Source organism: Anser cygnoides, chromosome 2, assembly GCF_040182565.1.
Source record: "Anser cygnoides isolate HZ-2024a breed goose chromosome 2, Taihu_goose_T2T_genome, whole genome shotgun sequence".
Lineage (NCBI taxonomy): Eukaryota > Metazoa > Chordata > Aves > Anseriformes > Anatidae > Anser > Anser cygnoides.
In genome coordinates, this window is record NC_089874.1 from 73,482,291 (window position 1) to 73,505,096 (window position 22,806).

The 22,806-nt window shown below is 40.1% G+C and overlaps 1 protein-coding gene across 18 annotated transcripts in view; it reads left to right on the forward strand.

The window, feature by feature from the left end:
* RPP40 (ribonuclease P/MRP subunit p40) overlaps positions 1-22,806 on the forward strand; it is a 36,594-nt gene that overhangs the window by 6,433 nt on the left and 7,355 nt on the right. For 2 of the 18 annotated variants that reach the window (XM_048072157.2, XM_066992480.1), the window contains exons 6-8: positions 3,298-3,496; positions 3,828-3,962; positions 4,775-5,358. In XM_048072157.2, the coding sequence (XP_047928114.2) occupies positions 3,298-3,496; positions 3,828-3,962; positions 4,775-4,973 (533 nt within the window). In that variant the 3' untranslated portion in view covers positions 4,974-5,358. Of the gene's footprint in view, positions 1-3,297; positions 3,497-3,827; positions 3,963-4,774; positions 5,359-5,578; positions 7,033-11,263; positions 11,381-12,507; positions 12,663-13,649; positions 19,944-20,967; positions 22,788-22,806 lie in introns of those variants that run through there. The other 16 variants (XR_010829441.1, XR_010829434.1, XR_010829446.1 and 13 more) reach the window with 16 other exon arrangements.

Consider the following 22,806-nt stretch of genomic DNA (forward strand, 5'->3'; position numbering starts at 1 on the left):
TCCAACCTAGAAATCTGTGATACTGTGATACTAAAGTCTCCACAGTAGCAGGAAGAGGGAGAGATCCTTTCCAATCTGCTCTTTACATTCTTAGTCTTGCCTGACTCTTCAAGACTGAATCTGAAAGTTACTGATGTAAGAAACTGCTTTCAAGCTCCTTCAGCGCTGTCCCGTGTTTCACTCGATAGTCTTTCACATTTCCCCTCCTCCTTTTTAAGTATTAAATGTGTTACAAGGATTCTTCCTTGCTTGTCATACAGAAGTTGTTTAAAGCTTGCAATTTCTGCCTTTGTCATCTTCAGGAAGATGTCATGGTGAAGTCTCCTGCTACCATAAATGGTGACATAAATCCAGCTAAGGTAGCAGATCCTCAGGCTCAGCTTGTTTATATTTATTGACCCTGGACAGAGAGCAAAATGACTTTAGGGCCAGTATGGTTTTTATGTCTTATTGCTGCCAGTTGTAGCAGCATTCAGGAAGAATAGCATTCCTTTTTGTCAGTTTCTTACGGCCAAAAAACTAGTCAGGTTAATCACTTCGTGAATATGGAGTTAAATCAGAATGTCTTTCTGAGCAGGAATTTTTGAGCTTGTAACATCTGAAAGACTCTTCCTGAGTACTGACAAAAATAAAACCTTCAAAGATTTTAATAATAGACGTGAGGCACTGTGTGGATTCTGCTGGAAAGGGAAAAGAGATGTATTTTCTTGAGGTCTTTGTCCTCCATGAGTATAGTGCCTGCAGCCTTCCTGCTGGTAACTGATTTTTCTTGCTATGGCCAGCACTGCTGCAGGCCTGTGAACGTTTGTGTCACTTTCCAAAAGCAGGGTTTTCAGTTTTCATACCCATTTTTTCTATTTCCTGGTGCTGGCACCAAGAGGAACAGAAAAGGGGAATGTGGAGTGTCTCATGTCTTTAATGGCAATCAAAACAATCTTTTCTTCTCTGTTCTTTTGCTGTAATTTCTATGACAATTTTAAATGTTTATTGGCTGAAATTCACTATACTCCAAGAGAACTTTGATAATGTGCCTGGTTGTTGTTGACACAGAAAGCTGTGCTGTAGCTAGATGAATTGCTCTGTTGGAGTCTTGGCTGTAGCCTTTGAGATTTTCTTAGGTTAAGACTATCACTGAAGATCCCATTTGGAGCGGACATTTAAAATGTATAACTTCTTATTTGACTAAGAGTTCTCATGCAATATTATATGTCCTTTGAGCAGTCTAACGAATGGTTATAGGAAGTACAGACTGCATGAGGATTGTTTGTTCTAATGCATTAAATGTTCTAGTGCATAAAAATTTATATAAATTAACACGAGTTCAGCAGCTGCCTGTCTTTGTCAAAGTGCCCTTCTGCACTTGGACAGCCTTCTTTTGCATGATGATTAAAAAGGGTCAGGTTAGCCTTCCTCCTCCAAGTGATTGCCCTTGGTGGTTTAGATAACAGCTAGTGGAGTTGCAGCAGTCCAGAACTTTTGAAAGTGAGCTATGAATATTTTGTTCTCTAGTTATCTGTACATTGTTCTTGGATTTCCTCTGTTCATACGTGACTTTCCAGTGGTATTTAAATGCTATTCTGGACTTCAGACTTCTTGTGAGTAAGGTACTATTTCTTGTTTACTAGAGAACCCAATGTCACATTTTGAAAACTGAATATTATCTGGAACTTTAAATTCAGGAGAATTGATTTCACACTAGTTATCTTACTGTTTCAAGAAGGAGATTGGTTAATATCTCTTGATTTGCAAGATGCTAATTTCCAAGTTTGTGTGAAGTTTTTAGAACTTCAACTATTTTGGATCAATTACTAGAGCTGAAGAAACAGATCCTTTCCCATAACATTCATCAAGGTACACATCTAACTGTTACAGTCTTACTGCATTTGAAAACTTCTCACTTTTTTTTTTTTAATTCTCTGATCCTAGTAAAGTGAGATTTGCCATACATTTTGATTTCTTTACCCTTCCCCCTTCAAAGTCCTTTTCTCTCAGACAGTCCTAGAATTTCTCTTCATATCAGTGATAAATCAGTTCTTAAACTGTAGTCAACTGCCCACTTTTTCAGTACTCAGGGGAAACTTGTGTTCCGGGATGGCAGACACCTCAGCCAGGTAGGTGGGAGAGCTTCTTATCTCGATGGTTAATTCTGATATTTCTCTGGGATGAGTTTACCTTCCAAATACACCACATCTGAAGATGAATTCTCAATTTGTTGTAAATCAAGAATTTTTCTCTAAATCTTACGGCCCATAGATTAGATTTCCCATCACACCTAGAACATCAGATACCTTGTTTTTACTGATCAATTAAAGCCTCTGGGAATGATTCTTATGTGGTCTTGTCCTCAGCTGAGAAAACTGGAAGATTTACGTACCTTGACATGCTGGGTAGAAGAACAAGTGCCGTTCAGATCATTGAAAAGGGACATTTTTTGTAGTTGTAAAGGGATGTTCCAGGAGAATTTATACAATACTATAGCTTTTTGCAAGGTATTCTTGAGAACTTCTGGAATTCACCCCATCAGAGCTGCTCTTGCTTCTAGATGCCGTGCTGCCTCTGGGATGCTTTCTTACACACTGGTATCCCTCCAGATGCTCTGTGCTTTTGGAAGAAATGCTGCTTGAGTTCATTTGAGCCAAGTTCCAGTTAAATGGTTTTGAGATGCATTATCTTCACGTACATTTACCATATGTATTCTCCCTCTCATGCTGAAATGCCTGAGAAATTTCTAGAGATGCTGACCTGGAAGTGACTTAATGGTGTAATGCATGTATCACGTTGACATGGCAGCAGATACCTGCATGTGAGCAGGGAGGGAATGTATGGACACTTGTAAGGCAAAATGTTCCCTGGCCTCAGATACATAGGTGTGGGTATATTTATGGTGTGAATGTATTTGCAGGTCTTGGGGAGCAGATAACATGCAAGTAGCTTTCCTTTCATGCTTTCTTTTTCAGGAATACTCTGAATTTCTCTTTCTACTTAGTTAATTTCATTACGCGGTCAGTTAATTTTGCTCAGATTTTCTATCGACAGATCTATTTCTTCATTTGCTAGTTAAATAGTAATTTAACTGAGCTGTACTGAGGTGCTGGATCTTGCACTAATTCTCATTTCCAAGAAGATATGGAAGCCAAAAACGGCTTTTGCAAAAGATAACAGCATGTAAGCAGTTTTAGTTTCAGTTTAACACTGCACGTTGCCTTTTCTTATACACATGTACAAATGTTTCATGAATTCTGTGCTTCTTTTGTTTGGTAGTTTTGTAAGGGCTCCTTGTGGTGTTGTGTTGTTAAGGTGCAGAGGGATCAACATTGATGTCATACTTTCCCAAAAACCAAATACGGGCCCTGAAGCCAAAAATAACATTCAGCACATTAAGAGACTTGCAGTGTCCAGCGTTGCAAAGTAATGAATTAGAAGGAAAACCAGAAGAGTCCTGCAGTACAGAAGAACTGTTTGAATGGCTAGGTGCTGTCCTGAATCAAGTTAACTTGTAAGTACTTGAATTTGTTTCATCTTTAAATACATGTTACGTAAGGAAAACCACAATTTATTTTAAGGAAGAGTTAAGTAAGAATTAAGAAAGGCACATTTCTGAAGTGGGATGGCTGTTATACACTTAAGTGGTTATACTTCTAGAGTAATTTTTGTGATTTTGGAGGTACCCATGAATCTTGGGTGTTGCTTGGCCATGAGTTGCTTGGGTGTTAATTTAGATGACATACATAGGTACTACTTGTGGGTACAATTTTTTGGTACTAAGTCATTCTGTGGGAATTTGTAAGTGTGCTTATTTCAGTTGTTTTGTGTTTGTTTTTTTTCAGAGACAACAAATCTTCTAGCTTCTTATCAACCTATTGCTGTCCTCAGCCAAACACAACAGTGGACCAAGCTTTTTTGTGCACAATTACAGGCTTTATAATTCCTGATAAGATAATTCAATTGTTGGAGCAGCTGTGGTAAGGGTTCACAGCAGTACATCAAAAAATGTGTACTCTAAAACTTTTTAATTTTTGAAATCAGCTTCAAATACTTATTTTCAGTAGCACTACTGGAAGTAAATAACAAAATGTGCAAAATGAAGACTTGAATTAGGAAATGGGCAGGAAGCTTAATGCCAGTATAAAAAAGCAGTAAATAATTTTGGATTATTTTTGATACATACAAATTTGAGAATGGTTGCGCTGTATCCTACTAAAGACTGTGCTTTTTATCTTAATTTCTAAACAGTGACTCCACTGAGCTCCTACATTTTTCAAATTTTCTCTGCTTATGAACGTCAGGTGCCCTCAAATATGTCTGATTTAGCATTTTTAACTACTGATGGAATATAAGATTGAAATCCCTTTATGATACTGAAAAGAGTATTTCAAGTTACTTCAAGGTTGTTACGGCATTACAGTAAAGTACCTTATAATGAGTTTGGTTTTTTTAATCAAGTGTAGTAACATAGGGCACTGAATATTGATGAACAGGGTAGGTGTGGTTCTAGTTAAATACCAAACTACATGATGCTAGTGTATCATGGATCAGTGTGATGCCTGCCTGTATTAGCACTACAGAAAGTGAATTCTGGAAGCTTCTTGCTCCCTATGTAATATTTTCTTTTTGAACTTACTTATTATTCTGTAAAGCAGGTTTTTTTTGACAATTGATAATGACAAATGTTCACTAAAGTGCCTGCATCTTTGATTTTTTACTTCATATTGTATACTTGACCATGCTGTCCATTCCATTATAATTATTGATAATCTTGTTTTCTTCCTTGCAGCTCCTATTTCACTGAACCAAAACTGGCACACTGGCTGACCTTAACTGTGCATGGCTTCGCAGACAGCCCTGTTTCCTGGAGAGAAAATGAACATGGTTTTCACAAAGGAGGAGAGAACTTGTACAACTTTGTTGTTTTTAGAAATCTGGACTACTGGCTTCAGATGGCTGTAGGAACTAATGACGATTGTCCTCCGTAAAGCTCTGTCTGCAGAAAAAGCCTTCTAATAATCCGATGGTACTGTATAGAAACCTATGAAGATAGTTTTTATAAAAATAATTAGATAAGTTAGGTTTTAAGAAGTTTTGTGTGTTAATCTGTTATTTATAGCCCTTAAAGCATGACCTACAGTGGAAGGAAAGGATATTTGTTTCTTCACTGTCATACAGTGTTTTCTGAAAGGCTTCACAGGTCTAGCTTTAAGAAAATGATAAGTTGTAAGTTCTCAGACTTTGACTGTAGGTGATTTCCTCTTATCCAGGTGTCATTTTGGGATTTGAAGATTGTTATATATTTGGGAGAAAAGCTCATTTGGGGATTTAATGTTTTCTTTCTATACATTAAAGATCTCTAAAAACTTCGAATTCATGTTTAAGATAATTCAGCCTACATGCAGGCCAAAAAAAAAAAGGAGGGAGAAGTGTTCTTCACAAGTTGGAAGAGGGAAAAGAAGTGAGGAGCAGTGTCAATAGTGATGCAGAAGACTTCTCGCTGCTTTTATTATTGACCTCCCCACACGCACTCACAACCCCAAACCCCAACAAATCTCTACTTTTAAAAGTAGCTTGTGATTCTTGCTTACAGGGCAGCCTACAGAGGAGCTAAGGCTTCACTATCATATTATCGCAGGAACACATTTCTGGGAAGAACACTATGGACACTTGAACAATGCAGCTGATGTGAAACTGCTTTTGTTATAATAAGTGGTAAAGCTAAGAGCATAGCTCTGAAGAATCCAGTTGAACTCCTGTTGAAGTCCATGAAAGTTTGGATGTGTTTTTTTTTTTTTGTGGATCTGTTTGTTTTATGGAGTGAGCATTTCCAATACAGGTCTAGAATGGAATTTGTTCACTTCATGCTGTGGGAGGTTGATAGTGGAAGTTAGGGCATAGCCGTAGAGGAAAAAGTAAACACCTGTCAGGATGAGTGGTGCAGAAAGCCCTTGGAGAAAGTTGTTGGGCTTTCATTTTATTTATTTATTGCTTCTCTTCAGTGAGGAGAATCATCCTGGATGATTTACTGGGTGATAAGTCATACACCTCCACCAACCATAGACTCTTTTGCTCAATTTTTGTTGCACATTTTGCAAACACATGACTGTAACAACTTTACTGTTTACTTTTAACTATAACACTTTTCTCATTGTTTTTCAAAATTAACCTTCCATGAGATGTTTGTAATGGCTTACCTAGAGCAAAAGTAACACTTTGTCACATGTTCAGACAGAGACTCACCCACATGATCACAATGAATGGAGGATGAGTCTGGGGAAATTCTTGGCTTTACATTTGACTAGTAAATATTTAACATGTCTGGCTCAAATGTTACTGTTTCATTGCTATGCATGGGTGCAGATAGTATCAGTGGTTGGCTTAAGTTTATTTTTGAAAGCCTCTGTTCAGGGATTGTGCTGTATTTCAACTCTCACAAAGAGACTAGTAAGCAGAAGTGTCTTCCTTTTTCCTCTTGATCAGAAGGTCTTTTAAGAGTTTGGACTTTCCTGGAAGTAACACCTGCAGCAAAAGTTCTATAAAAATCTAAAAACTTTGTGAAAAGTTGGATGATGGAAACCATTTGCAGCTGTTCCAGTGAATGTTCTCATTTTTTGGCAGATTCTAAGAAAACTAACTTTTTATACATACACCACACACACTTTCCCTCTCACAAAAGACTGCCTTCCAGAACCGAGAGTCTTGTATCAGTGGGCTAGTTACCCTTCGTAACTAAGAGAAAGGCATGAAGTCTTACTCATGTGCTTTCTAATGCTGCCAACAGGAGTGCAGCAGCTTTTGGCCTTGGCTCTAAAATGACAGCAGTAGGACCAGGTGAAGTGATTTTTCTAAGAGGCACCTGGTTACAGAGCACCTTGGTATAGCTGATTAGGCAGCTGCTGCGGAAGCACTGGTAGGTGAGCTGTGGCAGCCTCACTGAGATGATTCCGGAAGGCAAGCTCAGTCTTCCAGCTCTGTCAGCTTTCATCAGCATGTGAGTACTAAGGTTAATCTTTTACAGATATCTTGGGAAATCTCAGATTGGCCAGCGCATCTTGTGGCCTAGCTACATAGGCATAAAAGCATTTCTCAAAGCTTGGTGGTGCAGGCAGAGAATCATTTGTCAATGCTGCTTCATGCAATCCATAGTCATCTACTATGGTCATTTCAAATGACTTTTCCAGCTAGGGAAGGAATTAAAATACTCTCTCGGAATCCTAAAGCTTACTTGGGATGCTGAGTTGGTTTCTAGCTTTTCTGTTTCCTTTCAGCTGGTGGAGTATCACTGAAAAAACCCTGCTGTGCACAGACACTGCAGTTGTCTACTCTGTGAGATCACACGTCGTTAACCAGATCCTTGTTTCACTGGGAAGGTTCTGTGGTGTGTCTGCTTCTCAGTAGGTAATTGGTCCTGCACCTGCTGGGCTTTGTAGCTCCAAAGAAGAGAGACTCCACTGGGTGGAACTGGCATTTTTCCATCTGCCACCCACTGTGAATTGAGGGAAAGTTTTCTGGAGATGGGGGACAGGAGGCAGCACCCTGTTCCCTACAGTCTGTAGCACAGACGAAGTGCTGTGCAGAGGGCAGCCTGTCTTCCCCAGCAAACTACCAAGCATGGATGAGACCTGCTGAAAGGAAGAGGAAAGGCACTGCTCATATGCTTGGGGGACTGCTTACAGGGGAAGAGCTGGGGCTGAGCCAGTTGGGCAGTAATTCAAGGAAGAATTGGTCAGGGTACATGAGGCGAGGCAGCAGCTCAAGTTTCGCATGAGAATGAAAGATGGCTGCTGCTGGTGTGCTCACCCTTTGTGCCTGGCTGCAAGGGAGGATGAGGAAAATCCAAAGGGTTCCTGAGAGCTGCAAAAGTAATGGGGAGCAGCTGTGCCGCCAGCTGCTTCTGAGATCAAAGGGCTGAGTGCTTACTAAGAAGTTTGGCCTCTGGGGAGTGTTTTATCTAGCATAGGGAAGGAGAGCCAAATACTTGAACCACAGACAAGCCTGGGGCAAGCTGGTTACATGAGGGGTAGAGGTTTTTGTTTCCTGGTATGCGGACAGTGATAAGGCACCCCTTTAGAGTTTGGGAATCACTGCTCTGCTTTAACATCAGCCCTTCTACGGAGCTGTGCCAGTCTTCGTGGCTGATGGAAGGAGTTTTATTGAGATTAATGAATGATAATGCAGCAAGCTGGGAACGGACTGCAAAGATCACTTGCTTCTTTCCAGCCCCACGTTTGAGCAAGTGCTTATGCATATTTAGAAATTGGTGGGTGCAGAACAAATAGAGAACAAACATTAATGTTGACAAAAGGGCATATAAAAACTGAGGCAGCTGGATAATGTGTTATGCAAAATCAATCTAAACAGAATATATTTGCCTTTTTGTTCTGCAAATGGTGACCGAGTCAGGAACCTGTCTGGAGAAACAAAGGTATATGTGATTGACAATGGCAGGAATAGGAGTTAACTTTGGTAGCACTGTTTTGTTTGAGGAAATATTAATAACGTTAGTATTAATATGGGGGAATCTAAAAAGTTAGAGATAAGGATGAGGAAAAAGAACTTGGACTATCCAAAGCAATTCTAAAGATGCTGTGCTTGTAGAAAGAATGCAGCAAGATTTGGCACAGCTTAGTTCTGGGTAATGCAGGAGAGACAAGAATGAATGCTAATCTAAGGCTGCTTGAAAGGAAGGAAATGGGGCTTAATGGAAGGAGGAGCTTTAGCTTTGTCTTGGCTGCATCATGCTCTGGTTTGATGAGAAATACCCATTTTGGAGAAGCTAGCCAAGATGTACAGTTGGATTCTTGGGAAAAAAAAAAAAAAAAAAGAGGTTCATATGTCATCAGCCTGATGATTGCATAGAAATTGAGCGTTATAATGTTTTTGTTGGATTTTTTTATGTTATTTATTTATTTTTTTCCACGGGCTGCCTTTTGGTTTATCTGTAAGGTTTCTAAGAGTGTTTTGGAAATACCAAAGATTTAAAACAGTCTTGAGATAGCTTGGAAGATGCTGCTATTACTGTTAATTGCAATCAGCAGTTGGACTGCTTGCCCAGTGCTGCAGAGCCACTGTGGAGTTTTGTACATGTAGAGAGAGACCCTGCTACACACTCACACACACAAAAAATAGATAAATAAACATGTAAGATGAAAAGCAAAAGGAAAGGCTTAGAGGAGTATTTCCTTTCCCTCGTATGGAAGGTACCTAGCAAGGCAGTGGCTGATCTGGGGTTAGAATGAAGGCTCATTATAGCCAATCCAGTACTCTAGTTACTAGATCGTAGTCCGTTCAGAGTAATGGGTGTCTTGGCCAGATGTCTAAATGTACTTGTGTGACTAGCATGCATTTGCAATTAAGTCTTCAAAATGATGTAGGTGTCCTTAGGTTAGATCTTCAAAAGCAGTGCTGAGCCTTGTGATGCCTATTTGTAGGCAGTTCGTTTCCCAATGGCATTAACAGCTGTCAACAGGATTCCTAGCCCCACAGAGCTCATTTACTATGGTGCTTAGAAAGGAGATGCAGAAAATGCAGCTGCTATAAAGTGTGAAGGACTGTGGTGCACCTTCAGATTATCTGAGTTCTGCAGTTTAGCCCAGTCTGCTCTGATGGAAATAGGGGTTTTGGTGGTAGTGGATTTTTTTTGGGGGGGGGAAGAAGTGGGGAGAAAGATAGGAGGCATGAGATAGGCAGTGTTGCCTGAAGAACTGTGATAGAGCAATCTGTTTTTTTCTGCTGATGACAAGTTGATGGGTGACCTTCTACAAATAATTCTGCGGTTCTGTACTGCTCTGACAGCTTCCCATTCAATGCAACAAACGTAGCAATGCTACTTGCTTTGTAAAGCACTTTGAGAGAGTTACAGGTGCATGCAGCATTCACAGAATTCACCTCAAAACGTCTGATCAGCTCTGGCCATGTCTTTCTCTCTCTGAAGACTGCTGATCAAAGAGCATTGGCTTTGACCAGCACTCCAGGGCGAAACAAGTCCTGTCTTTACCTGTCTAGGGGATGATGTAAGTGAAGGAAGCAGCATAGGTTTTATTCTGCTTAAGGCAAGACTGTAGTGTGCTGGCAAATGTGGCTCCATTTAGGTGGCAACATTGAAGAGAATAGAGAGATGAAGGGTAACTAAGGGTAACATGAAGCATTTGGGATATTTATAAAAATGTGAAATGGCTTTTTGTATTTAAAGAATGGTTGTGCATCATTGAAGGCTACAAAAGCAAAGTGGGAACATTCTTTCCAAATCGGGAGAAAAGCAATCCTTAGCAGTTGCTAATCTATTTATGTTCCAGCCATGCTCAGAGTGTGGCTTTGAGGGCTGAAGCTCTTGTAATTAATTGCCTGGAATATATCGTTCTGCAGCAAGATTCATTGTTCTCTTCTCCCCAAGAGGAAGGCTGAGATTTTTAGCTGTAGGACGTCCCTGTAAAACGAGCAGAGGGACATGGCTAAATTCCCATGTATTGTTTTGTGGAAACACTACTAATTATGGCTCCCATTACAAGCATGTCATTTCTATGTGATCTAGACAGAAATTGATGAGTTTGGTGGGAAGCAGCCAATGCTTTATTCTGGGGATAATACACGGGTTTTAGGTTTTGATCCCTGTTGATAGAGGTCCTTGAACTTTGCAGAATCAGTAGGATGCTTATTTAGTTCCCTGGTTTCTCAAAAGGACTTTATTTTTAATTTTCTTTTTCTCAGCTTCTTCCTGCCAGGTTCCCTTTGCTATTCCCCAAGCAATGCTCAAAATATTTACACATTATGCCAAATTAAATGAGAATGAACTCAAAGCTCCATGCCTCGTGTGAAGATTTAGAGGGGCAAGATTCAGCAGGGACTGAGCATACTTTCAAGAAGCTGTGGAAGATATGGCTTCAAAAGGACCTTCAGCCCAACCTCACTTACATTACTTTGTATGGGAACCTTTCTCCTCTATGTCTTCCCTTCCCCTGAACAGAAATGAATGCGATTTTAAATAGCGAAGCATTCCTGTAGCTTCCTTTCAAGTCCCTGAGGTATTGTTGGCTGTGGGAACCTCCCTACATAGCTCCTGTGGAACTAGGAGCTTGGAGCATAGCCATGGCACTTCCATGTAAGAAAACACACATGCTCTATGCAAAACTTTTCACTGATGTTGGTAGACTGGGTGGAAAAGCCAATTTTTATTCTATAGATTCACTGCTTTTGTAAATGACAACCTACAGTGACTTACCTGGGGGCTGAAAGTGGAGTTGCTGTTAAGTTTCAACTGAATATGAGACTTCTTTAGATCTGGAGGCTGTTCTCCCTGGTCCTTCTTTGATGCATGGCCTGATCAAGTGAACTATATGCTGATGACCTCTAGGAAGAGGAGCTGTGAAGAACATATCTTTCTACCTGTCAGAAGGTAGGTCTGTCGCATTCAGGACTGCTTTGGTACTTTGTAGTCTGAAGCAGCTATTTCTTTCTTTTCCTTACACCAGCATGTGTTGGTGGGTTGATTCAGAAAGTTCAAGTGCTCATGGATTTACTGGCATAATTTCTAAAACTGCTTACAGTGCTGAAACTGAGAAATCAGCCAGGGAGACAGGCTTTGCTGCAGACACAGGGCCTGCTCAGTGGCCTGCTTACCCTGCCCTTGGCCAGCAGTTGCCACAGCCTATGTAGATACGCAAGCAGGACTTGCTTCCAGGGAATATAAACTGTGGACATCTGGCCTTTCTTCTGGAAGAGCAATCTGACAACTGTCATTCAGACAAAGCTCTCAACACTGGCAACTCGCAGTTTAGTTTGCAAATAGTATACCTCCATGCTTTTGTTTCTTTCTTTCTTTTTCCTTGGAGAACAGTCATTTCAGGAATACCTGATATTTTCTGGAATACTCAAAAAATATGATTCAGAAACAAATTTCAGTAATGAATAACTGCAGTGGTAACACAGGGCAGATGTTTGAGGCTTTTTCAATAACATAGAAATTGCTTTATAAGACAGATTTTGTCCAAAGTGTTTTAAGTGCTTATCCGTGTAAATGGTGAGAGCAAGGTAAAAGCACCTCAGGTTCTTAAAAAGGTTGAAGGGTGCAAGCTCATACAATTACTGCTCTAAAATGGCTGTGGTGCCCTTCTTCTTCCCTCTCAATTCATTTCCATCAAAAAACAAAAACACACACACACAAAAAAAGCAGAAGTGGGTAAAGAAAAGAAATAGAAGACCTTAGAAATTGGTCTTGGATTGAGATTAAACATAAAATTTGCCTTGGAGGGAGATCTTAGATAGTAATTGAGAAGAAGTTACAGTATTTTAATACTAAGTTGAGTATTTTTTGAGTATTTCTTCTGTATTTCTTTTTGTGAACTCAGTAAGAGTCGAATGAACAGAAGAGGTCAGCATGTGTTGAGAAGGTTGATTTCGGTGCAGATTGAGATTTCCCATGTTCTTCCACAGTGTGCTGAGTTTGGTAAAAATCGAGTGGTTATTATACTTTTCCTAATGAAACAATAGCTTACTGTGCCAAATACTTCTACATATGTTTAGATATATTCCATTCCCTGTCAAACAAGGAGAGGAGATACTGCCCTAAAAGAAGACCTACAATACCAGGATCTGTGCAAAAATGAAGAGGCTGGACACCACTGTAATAAACAATCTTGGTTTCTTGTGTTACTATGGCAAGAAAATGCCCAGGAAAGGTACTTACTTTTTTTTTTTTTTTTTTGTAAATTAACTACAATACTCTACAATACTCTGCCTTATAAATAAGCACAGTTGAGGATGGTATGTCTTTTGCCTAAATCATCTGGTGATGCTGGCCATTGGAGCTGTGTCCTCCCATCTGCTCGAAGGTGTTCTGTGTGCCCCTGGGTAGGGGTTATTGAGTTAGATTTTTTGCAGAACTTTGTTTCCATTTAGAAGTAGAAATAGGTAGCTGCCTTCTTGTGGACTTTTGTTCCTTTGATTTCACAGTGGTTTTTTTTTGTTTGGTTTGTTTTGTTTTTTGATTTTGTTTTTTCCCTCTGATTTAACTCCACTAGATGTTTCGCCACGTCTGTAGTTTGGAAATTACTACAGTCAGTTTTACTATGAGGAATAAACTTGATTCCTGTTGTCTAAACCTTCCTGCATAAATTTTCTAGATGTTCTCAGTGAAGGATTCACTATTTGTGAATAAGAAAGAGGGAGTAGTGCAAATTCTGAGAACTTCACTGAAACTCTAACCATTTTTGATACTGAATGGGAAAGGCCCATGGTATACTACCAACATTGTGTCCAGCACTGTAGTAATGTGCAAAAAGAGTCCATCTCTGCTTTCCATCTTTCAGTGTTTCCAATCTTTTTTTGAAAAAAAAAAAACAAAAAACAACACACTCAAACAAAAGTGGTGAAGTTGCACAAAAGATTTTGCTGTTGCTAGAAAAGGAAGGATAGAGAGAAATGCACTTCAGTTTGTTTCATCCAAGCCAGTGCTTTCAAGTTTGTTTGGTTGTTCTTAAACAAGTTTCAGAAAGTTTGTCATTGCCCCATGGTTAGACACGTAGCCTGTTGCTTTGTGTCCCTGTAGCTGTTCTGAGGGTGTTATTGCCAGCAGAATAATGTCATACTTAACATTTTTTGGAGATTTTGGGCAAAGTACAAAAGAGACTTGTCATGCCTTATTTTTCCTTCTTTTCTCCCCAAAGCGTCTGGCTTGCTGTGGTGATGGAAAAGGTTGGTACATGGAAAATTCTGAGACCGACTGTCAAGAACAATAATTGTTTGAGATAGTGAAAAACAGTTTCAAGGTATTGTAAAGAGCTGGGGGAAGCTTTCTGGGAAGGGAATTGAAACCAGCCAAAGAGAAGTCTGGGCTATTAAATTAATTAGCCTGTCATGAGGTTTTTGAAAGCAAAAATGGAGCTGTATTAGCATGTTGGCTTCATGGCAAGTGAGAGCTGGCTGGAGCCTGCTCATCTGCATGTAGTTTGGGGATGAATTAAAGTCTTAGAGCCCATGGGTTTTGTTGAAAAATGACATTTTGAAAGAGGCAAGTTGGCTGCTAGGAGTCGGAATCACAGCAGAGCCAAAATAAGCTTCATATTTCTTAACCCCTGTGTTACAGTGAACTCCAGATTTTCCCAGAAGATGTGCAAATGCAGATGGACTGAGCATTGTGAGCTGCCAGGTTTTAGTGAGAAGGGGAGAAGGAAAATAAACTACAGTTGTCCATTATGTAATACAGCTACGAAAAAGACAGTTACTCAGACCTGATAATGTTTATAAGGAAAAGGAGGAGGCAGCTATAGAATAAGGAAAAGAGCTAAAGATGTGAGTAAACTGAAGACTCAAGCTATGACTTCAGTGTTTGGCAGAAGTCAGAAGAATAAATACTGTGATGGTAGGGGGTTGGGGAAAAGAAAAGAGTCAAGAGTAGCATAAACAGCAAGTCTAGAGCTAGCGTGCTGTGCATTGTATTAGTAGGCATCAAGTGGAATTTGTGGGAAAGATAAATAACAGCAAAGGAAACTATGGGGTCTGAATGAAGGCAACCAAAAGATTTGCTATGCTCCAGTCATTTTTGTACTCTGCTGTGAATCGGATGCAGCTCCACAGGACACTAAGGAAGAATGCTCAAAGACAAAATGCTAGGAGAGAACTAGGCCTTCTTTTTATTAGAAAAGATGCAAATTGTGATGCAAAAAATTGTGATTTATGTGATTCTGAGTTTATGAGAAGCTGGAATCAAGGCCTGAGAAGCTAGCAAATTAAAAAGGCCCAAGGAGAAACAAAACTGAATCGAGGGGACTGCTTTTTGTCTCATGATTAAAAAATGATCATTAAGAAAGATGAACCTATTAAAATTAGGTAGAAAGTACAGTTTCCAGCAGCTTGTAGCCAACAATGCTCATGTTCTACTTTATGTATGTGTGAATAGGAGTTTAGGAGCCTAAACACCACAGGATTTGGGGTTTTGAAGACATGTAGCGTGGTACCAGCTCCAGGCAGGTCAAGCTAGAAGGGTACCAGGTTTCCAGCTCTCCTGCGTTCCAGTCAGTTCCGACTGACCCCTTCAGGTGGCAAATGGTTTTACACATTATTTCTAGGAGCTCTTCTGAGCTTCTGTAAAGTTCTGCCTCGGGGTTGCTGGGGGATAATGGTAACACAGCAAAGAGGGCTGAAGGATGTTAAACATGTAGCTGGATACAGTGCTAATTGGAAAGCCAGGGAAGGATAGTGCACAGCCTTTCAGGGTCTCCTGTTTCATAAGGTTTTTGCCCCTTCCCTCAGTAAACCTGAGAGACACCACTTTTTGTTGTTTTTAATAATTTTGTCTTTCTGTATTGGTGTGATTTGATGAGGGGATATATAGTTCCAGATGTAGAAAGAACACTGGCATTCAGATGAAATCTTTCTAGGCATGAAAAGCCTGTGCAGACCAAAAAAATGAACTAATTGCACTCTTCCATCCTCCGTTTAAAAAATAATTAAATGTTTGTTTACAACACAGGACTTCAAGTAAAGCATGCCTGATATCTGCCTCCAGAGATCTTAAAACTGCTTGTGAAAGTTTCTCTCTCGCACATAATCTTGGACCCAGAACCTTTAAAGTAAAGCTCCTGAAGCTGTGCCAGCAGGGCCTGCATTGCAATTTTGTGAATGCTTCTGATCTTCAGAAGCAATGAATTCAGAAATTCTGCTGGAATAATACTGGGTCAATGTAACACAGCGATAAAGTTGAGTTTAAAGTTGTCTTCATACAAAAGTATTTGGGTGAGTTGTAAAACAAGCAAAAAAAAAAAAAGGAAAAAACATGGCTAAAACTCTTACAATGGGGAAAACCTTGTAAGCTTATAGGGTAAATAGTCCATGCAGAATATACATGTGAATATTGCATGTTATGCATTGTGTATGTACAACAGCTGTTTATGTGTTAGAAATATATTTAAAATAAGGGATTTTTAAAATTTTGAGCTAAGCAAAATTTATTTCCTGTTTGCTTTTACTGATAGCTGTGTGTCTAAACCTCATGCTTACTGCTGGAAATGTCAAACTTTGCTATCCTAGAGCAGTTCTAGGTTTATTAAATTACACAATTAAAAAAGAAAAAAAAAACATGGGGAGAAAATCTGTAGCTAAGATTTTGGAAAAGTTGGAGGTCATTTTGCATTGCGTCAGAGCCATGCAAGCTGTAATATGCTTGTCAGTTAAACTGGTTCAGGGTTGTTTACCCATTCTGGGCACCCAGCCAGCCTAACTTACAAAACTGCAATTATCATGATTGCTAGGAATAGTTCCGCTTCTTGCCTTGGATTTCTTGTGCCTTGCTCCTTTTCTTCTTCAAGGAAGTCTTAAATTTTCCTGTCAGTTCTGAGGAGACCCTGATTTCCCCCTTAGGGGTTCCCACAGAGACGAAGTCACGGGCTATCAAGCCCGGACAAATGCAGTCCTTCCACAGAGGGAGCAAGAGCCTCGCTTCTGGGGGTTGAATCCCTGCTGGCCCCAGGCAAGAAAGCCAAGTCTTGCTGCAGGAGACCCACAACCTTCAGGTTTTTTATGGTTTAACACAATCTCTGAATCTTTCTCACAGGCTGAGGTGCTTTGGTATTTGCCTTGTCCTCCATTTATGGCCACACCGTTTCTGTGGCAATTCCAGCAGTGGTTTGGTGCACGTGTTGAAGTAGTTTTCTGTGTCCCTTAACAAACCACAAACCGAAAGGAAAGAACTAGTACCAGGTGCTGGCTACCCAGCAGCCTTTGGGCTGCAAGTACTGTGAGGTTTGAAGGCTCTTAGGATAATGCAGTGCTATGTCAGTGCTTCTGTCAGGTTCCTAGAAGACTCCTTTCCACCTCCTCCCACGTGTGTGCCTCAGTTGGCTGTTTTGGCTAGACAAAGATGTGAAGCAGCTGGGCGTTAGTTATCAGGGAGAACATGTTGGAAGGGGAAGTTTCACATTGCTGGTATGAGCTGGGGTTGTGGCTGCCTTAATGAGAAAACCTGCAAGCTGGTGATAGTCTGTTTAGTGGGGAAACTTGTCAAGTCTGTAGCAAAGTTGTACTCTGATGGTTTATCATCAGTGATTTGCAGGGTCAAGTATGGCAGCAGTCAAGGCACTGCGCACAGACGCCTTCACGCAGTTCTTTGAGTAGAGCTCCTGTTGTACTTGATAGGAGAAACAGGTGTAAAAGAGCCTTATTCTCAGCTGTCATTCTTGCAAGGGAACTGCCTCTCTCTTTTTGTGCATTACATTTTTTTTTTTGTACATTCTGGATGTGTTCTTATTCTCCATTGTCCATGTAAACAGTTTCAGTTTGTGATGAGGCAGTGGTCTGCGAAAATCCAAGTCTTATCTTGCTTATGCCTTGTACTACTGGGCACTGTGTCTTCAGTGATAACACATTTCTGGGGAGTGTGCTGTAGGTCTTTGCCATTAGCACAGAAGCTCTTCTCAGGCACAGTTCCTCTTCATTGGCATGAACTTAGAGGAGCACCGGGACTGTCAGAGACAGGGAAATAATGGTGGCATGGCAAGTTATTGGGGATTACTGGCCAAAAATTTCCTTCAGGGCACTTCCTGGGTTCAAGCCAATTCCTTGGGGTACAAAACGCTGCTGAGGATTTCCAAGGTCTCTGAATCTAAAGACAGGGACTCTGTTTATCTTTTCCCAGAGATTGGCAAAATTATATTATTATTTTTTTCCTCAGCTAATCAATCTGTCTTGGGGAACTTCTGGAAAATTTTTATATGGCTTATTTGTTATATTATCTATGTATAGTGTTATGGACTGTGGTATTATTTGCTTGTTTATTTTTGAAAGTTTAGCAATGAAATTTGCTTTGCTTCATAGAAATTGGTGTCAAAACCTGACTTTTGTCTTCCCCTGGATGTACGGACATATTTCATTTATATCTAGAATGGAATTTTCTGTGTCAGCGTAAAGGAACATGTAATTTCTTCATAAACACTCAGAAATGAAAGTGTGACTTCAGTTATTCTTAGATGCAATGCTGACTTTACAGCTGCTTCTGTGGATGTTCCAGCTCAGCTCTTGAGATCACAAAGTTCAGTTTGCAGACTCCTATTTTGACATGACTGGTCACGAGGCCTACAAAGCAAGCAAAAAAAACCCCAAAACAAACAAAAAAAACCCTCTTGTGGACATGGTTGCTTTCCTTTGCTTTTTTATTTTGATCCTCTTGATTCAAGTGCTTGTCTCGTTCAGAAGCTCCCAGCATTGCATTCTTGTTAATTTTGTTAGCTGCTACTTAGAATCAAAAAACTATTTCAGAACTTACATTCAGGACATGCCAAGTTTCTAGCTCTAATCCCCGTGGCTCTTTCTGAGCGTAGAGCCCAGTGAGAGGGCTGGAGAGAAGGAAGGAAGAAAATATGGACATGTGTCTGCCTTCTGACATTTGAACATAGCGTGCTTCTATGACATAGCAGTCCTGTGCCACAGCAGACCTTACTGAAACCAACATGGAAAGAAAACTAACTTATTTTGTCATTTTTACATCATGGAGTGCAAGCTTGGTTTCTGTAGATGTGTGTGTTTTAGTTATTCCTGGCTTAGCAAGTTTTTTATTTTCTGTTTTTTAAATAATAGTGTTTGATTAAAGATTCCCATCCAACCTGATAAGGTAAGTGAATTTCAAATACATTTTAAGTCTGAGGAGCAGCATGTGCATTTCACGGAAGTTGCTACTGGCAGTGGCCAGTTGGCTTTGCACATGACTGGAGTGATGCTGAGGTGTGTGAGTGCCTGCTCCTACTGAGAAGGATGGTACTGTGAATGTGGTAAAAATTAGTTGGTAAGGAAGAGGCAGGGATGCTAAGCAAGACTTTGAAGAGTATTTATATTCTGGGCTTTGTCTAGCAATTGGGACATTTTGCTGGAGATGGAAGTATAGGGTTACAATGAATGAGTCTCAGAAAGCAGCATTTAGGAAATATTGTTTTATTATAGCATTGTGAATTGACTTCTCATCTTGCAGTGTTATGTAGTCTTTCTATAGTGTGTTTGGTAAGTTATATCCAGAGGACATACACAGCAGGTAGTGTGAGCTGTTAGGTCCAATTTAACATATTTTACTGTCTTCTCCAGTAGCCAGTGTGGTTGCATTTCAGTATGACTGCCAGAGGCATTGCAGCTTGATTGATTAAGGCAGACCTCAGGGAAAAAAAAGGCAAAATTTTTAGAAGCTGCTGAGGTTAAAGCAATTTTTCAGGTATTATAAAAGGCATGTGTATTTGTTTTTAAGTATTTCAATCCTTTTTATCCTTGAAGAAACAAATAAGACTTTTTCTTTAGGCTTTTTACTAGAGTAAAAGATGATCCCTGTCTTATCCAAAACACACAAGTCACTCTGTGTTCATCTCTATTCTGGGTGATTTGGTACCTTTTAGTACAAGATGTTGGGTTCTCAGAAGATTAAAGTATGTAGTGTTGCAGAGCCTGATGATCTTGCAGCTCTAGCCATAGAGATCATTTGTGGATGATGTTTGTATCATTGGAAAATAAATACAAGTTTATTTTAGTTTTGTTTTCCCCACAGAAGCACACAATGGTTGAAGCTGGAAGAGACCTCTGGAGGTTGTTTGGTCCAACTCCCCTGCCCTGGAGCTGGTTGTCCAGGAGGCTTTTGAAGATCTCAAATCTCTCCAGGCAACCTGGGTCAGTGCTCAGTCAACCTGACATTGGAAAAAGTGTTCCCTGATGTTCAGATGGACCCTCCTATGTTTGTGCTCACAGCCTCTTGCCCTGTCACTGGACACCACTGAAAAGAGCCTGGCTTCATCTTCTGTATACCCTCCATTCAGGTATACGTTGATGAATTCACCCCTTGGAGCCTTCTCTTTTCTCTGTTATCCCTCAAGCAGATATGAGGGTGGTTGAAGTCTCCCATGAGGACCAGGGACTGCAAACGTGAGGCTTGTTGTCTGCATGAGGTTAGGTGTAGGTACTGATAACGTACTCTACACTGATGGATTGAACAGGTAAATGTTCACCTGGCCTTTCCTCTAACACTAGGACTTAAGAAAGTGTAACTGCTATTCCTTTATTTCTTCACGCAGCTGTTCTAAGTACTTCCCTGCTCTGTCTTGGTGGTTACCAGTTTCCCTTATTTATTTTATTTTTCCCTGCACTGGAGAGGTAAGGAGGACCAAAAGAACTCTGTCACCATCACCTCATTTTGTATTGCACTTCAGAATCTTTGCATGTCAAACTGCTCTACCTCCTGGTAGTACCTCACGATGTTATTCTTTTTTTTCTTTATTTCCCTGCTTGTGTTTGAAAGTCTGGTATATGACAATCTGCCAGTCATGTTCCTCAAGAGTAAGGAAAAAAAAATGCAGAGACCTGTAACTGAAGTATTCTCTAGAGAAATGTGAGCAGCTGTTCAGAACAGGTAGATGACATGGTGATCTTACGCCATACAGGGGCTCTTATCCTGATGGCTACAGCTTCCTTTGGAAAGGAAAATTTACCTGTGTGCAGTCTTCAGTATAACAGCTCTCATGCTGCATGATCTAACGTTGCCAACTCAGCCTCTGATATGGCACTGTAAGACTGCCTGAGTGTTGACAGCTGCTGGCAGTTCCTTAGCATGGAAATTCATAAGGCTAACTGTAATTGAGTTGAGACGTATCACCTTCCTCCTACTCTCATCAAAGGTGTACTTGTCAAAGCCCAGATGAATATGAAGTACCTCAACTTCCCACCAACAAGCCAGGTAGGTTATTGGCTCAATTCATTGAAGAGCATCTCTCCCATCCACTCAGCCAGAAATGTTTTGTTTACTGCCCTGTTCCCTAGATGTTTGCAGTCCTATTTTTCCCCACTGTTTGGATAAAGTATGAAATAGTGGAGCTATAACTGCTTGCCTTTGCACTGATATATTTCAATTTTGCACTGAAGTATTTCAACACCTTTTTCAATTGCTTTCAAGTAAGCCTATCTTTAACAAAAGGATCTCACCTAAAAAGGTGATTAAATTCTTTTTTTTTTTTTTTTTTCCAGAACAATAATGGTGTGGTTTCTGGAGCACAGAGAAGTACCCTTCAGCAACATCAGCAATCCAGTGAAGGACTCCTTGAAGGAAACTGCTTGAAATCCACGCTTTAGGCAAATTAGGAACTTGGAACAAAGAAAAGATCTCAAGGGAAGTTCAGCTTTTGAAATTTGCCCCAAATACCTTTTGCTGTAGGTTAACTTATCTAGAGCTAAAACCTTGCTATATTTTCTGTTTTTCTCAAAGTAACAAATCAAGAGAAGGTGTGGCTTAGTGGATGCAGGTGGCTTTCCAACAGTTCCAAGTACATTCAAATCATGTCTTCCTGACCAGGAGAAAAGTAACTATTTAATTCCAAAAATAAATTTGATTATAATGGAACTTTTTGTGAGGTAAGTATACGCTAAGGCCTGTCCAGTCCAATTGCCAGTACTTAACCCTTTGCTGTTTGCTAGTGCCTGTGATTGTACCTACTTCAGGAGAACTAGAATGTCCCAGAGAGATTCCTACACTGTACTATTAAGGTTTCTGTCATACTTTGATATTTCAGCACCAACGCCGACAATTGCCTTCTCATGTGTGTCTAGTGAATTCTGAATTCCTTACAGAGCATAGATTGTGTAGTACAGTAAAGCACTTAAAGTAGCAGACAGTCTTGACAGGAGCCTTAGGGGTCAAGACTGAGCCAGGCTAAAACTAACTCAATTTTGTATTCCAGTACCATCTTTCTAAATTCTACTAACCATTGGCTAGATGTCTGACACCCAAGCAGGTTTTGTAATTTGTCTTCGTGCCTGAAGGATGAAAAAAGGTAGGAAATTTTCTTCCTTTTTTAAAAAACAAACAAACCAACAAACAAAAAAAACAAAAACAAAACAAAAAACAAAAACAAAACACAAAAACACCACATGGAAGTTCTCTCAGACATTCAGAAAGATGTTGTTTCTATGCTCTTAGCACCTGGGTCCAACAACCTGTGAGGCTCCAAAATTCTCCAAGAACAAGTTGTTTGCACGCCAGCATGTAAGTACTAGAATCAGCATAGAAAAGCCATCTTAAAGTGCAACTGCTTTTGTGAAGTTGCAACTCCAAAGTGCCTTAGAAGTTAATGCTGGCTTCAGCAGTCTTTCCACCCTTGTCCTTGGGCCCAATCAATCCCTTGTGGCTGCAGCTGCATTTAAGGACCAGAAACTAAATCTGATTCTTCAGGGTGATTTATCTATGCAGTACTGCAAGTTTGTGTAGAACAATACGTGCATCAGCAGTGAAACAGGCTAAACAAAGACCTGACTTCTGTGAAGAAAAGCACGGAAAACACTAATTTTAAAAGGTCTTGAGTCACTTTGTATGATCTCATGATTGATTGATTGCTATTAGAAGGCCATCATTTTGCTGTCTTTGTTCTATTATGGTTTTCTAAAAACTAAACTAGTCTTAATGTTGTTCTATTCAAATATAGGGTCATCAGTTGTCTGAGTTGGAGGACTTCTATTTTTTTTTTGACAGCAGCTGAAAGTAAAATTCTTTGTTACTTATTAGATATTTGATGGAAAAATCTTCACACTGTTGCCACTTTTCCTCACAAATGCCTTTTTTTTTTTTCCCTGAAGTGTTTGGAAACCTGTAAACCCTTCAGAAATCGTTAATAGAATTCAAGCCCTATAAGAAGAGGCGGCCACAGAAGATTCACATACCCGCAACTATTGGAGGTATCTCTTGTGGACTGATAGCGCAGCAATTCATATTTCAGGGGAATCTGAAAAATAGGTACACTGCATTTTACTTCAGTACCTGATGCCTACCTTGCTGGATGGGCCTCTCCTGTTGGGTAAGATGTTCAGTTTACA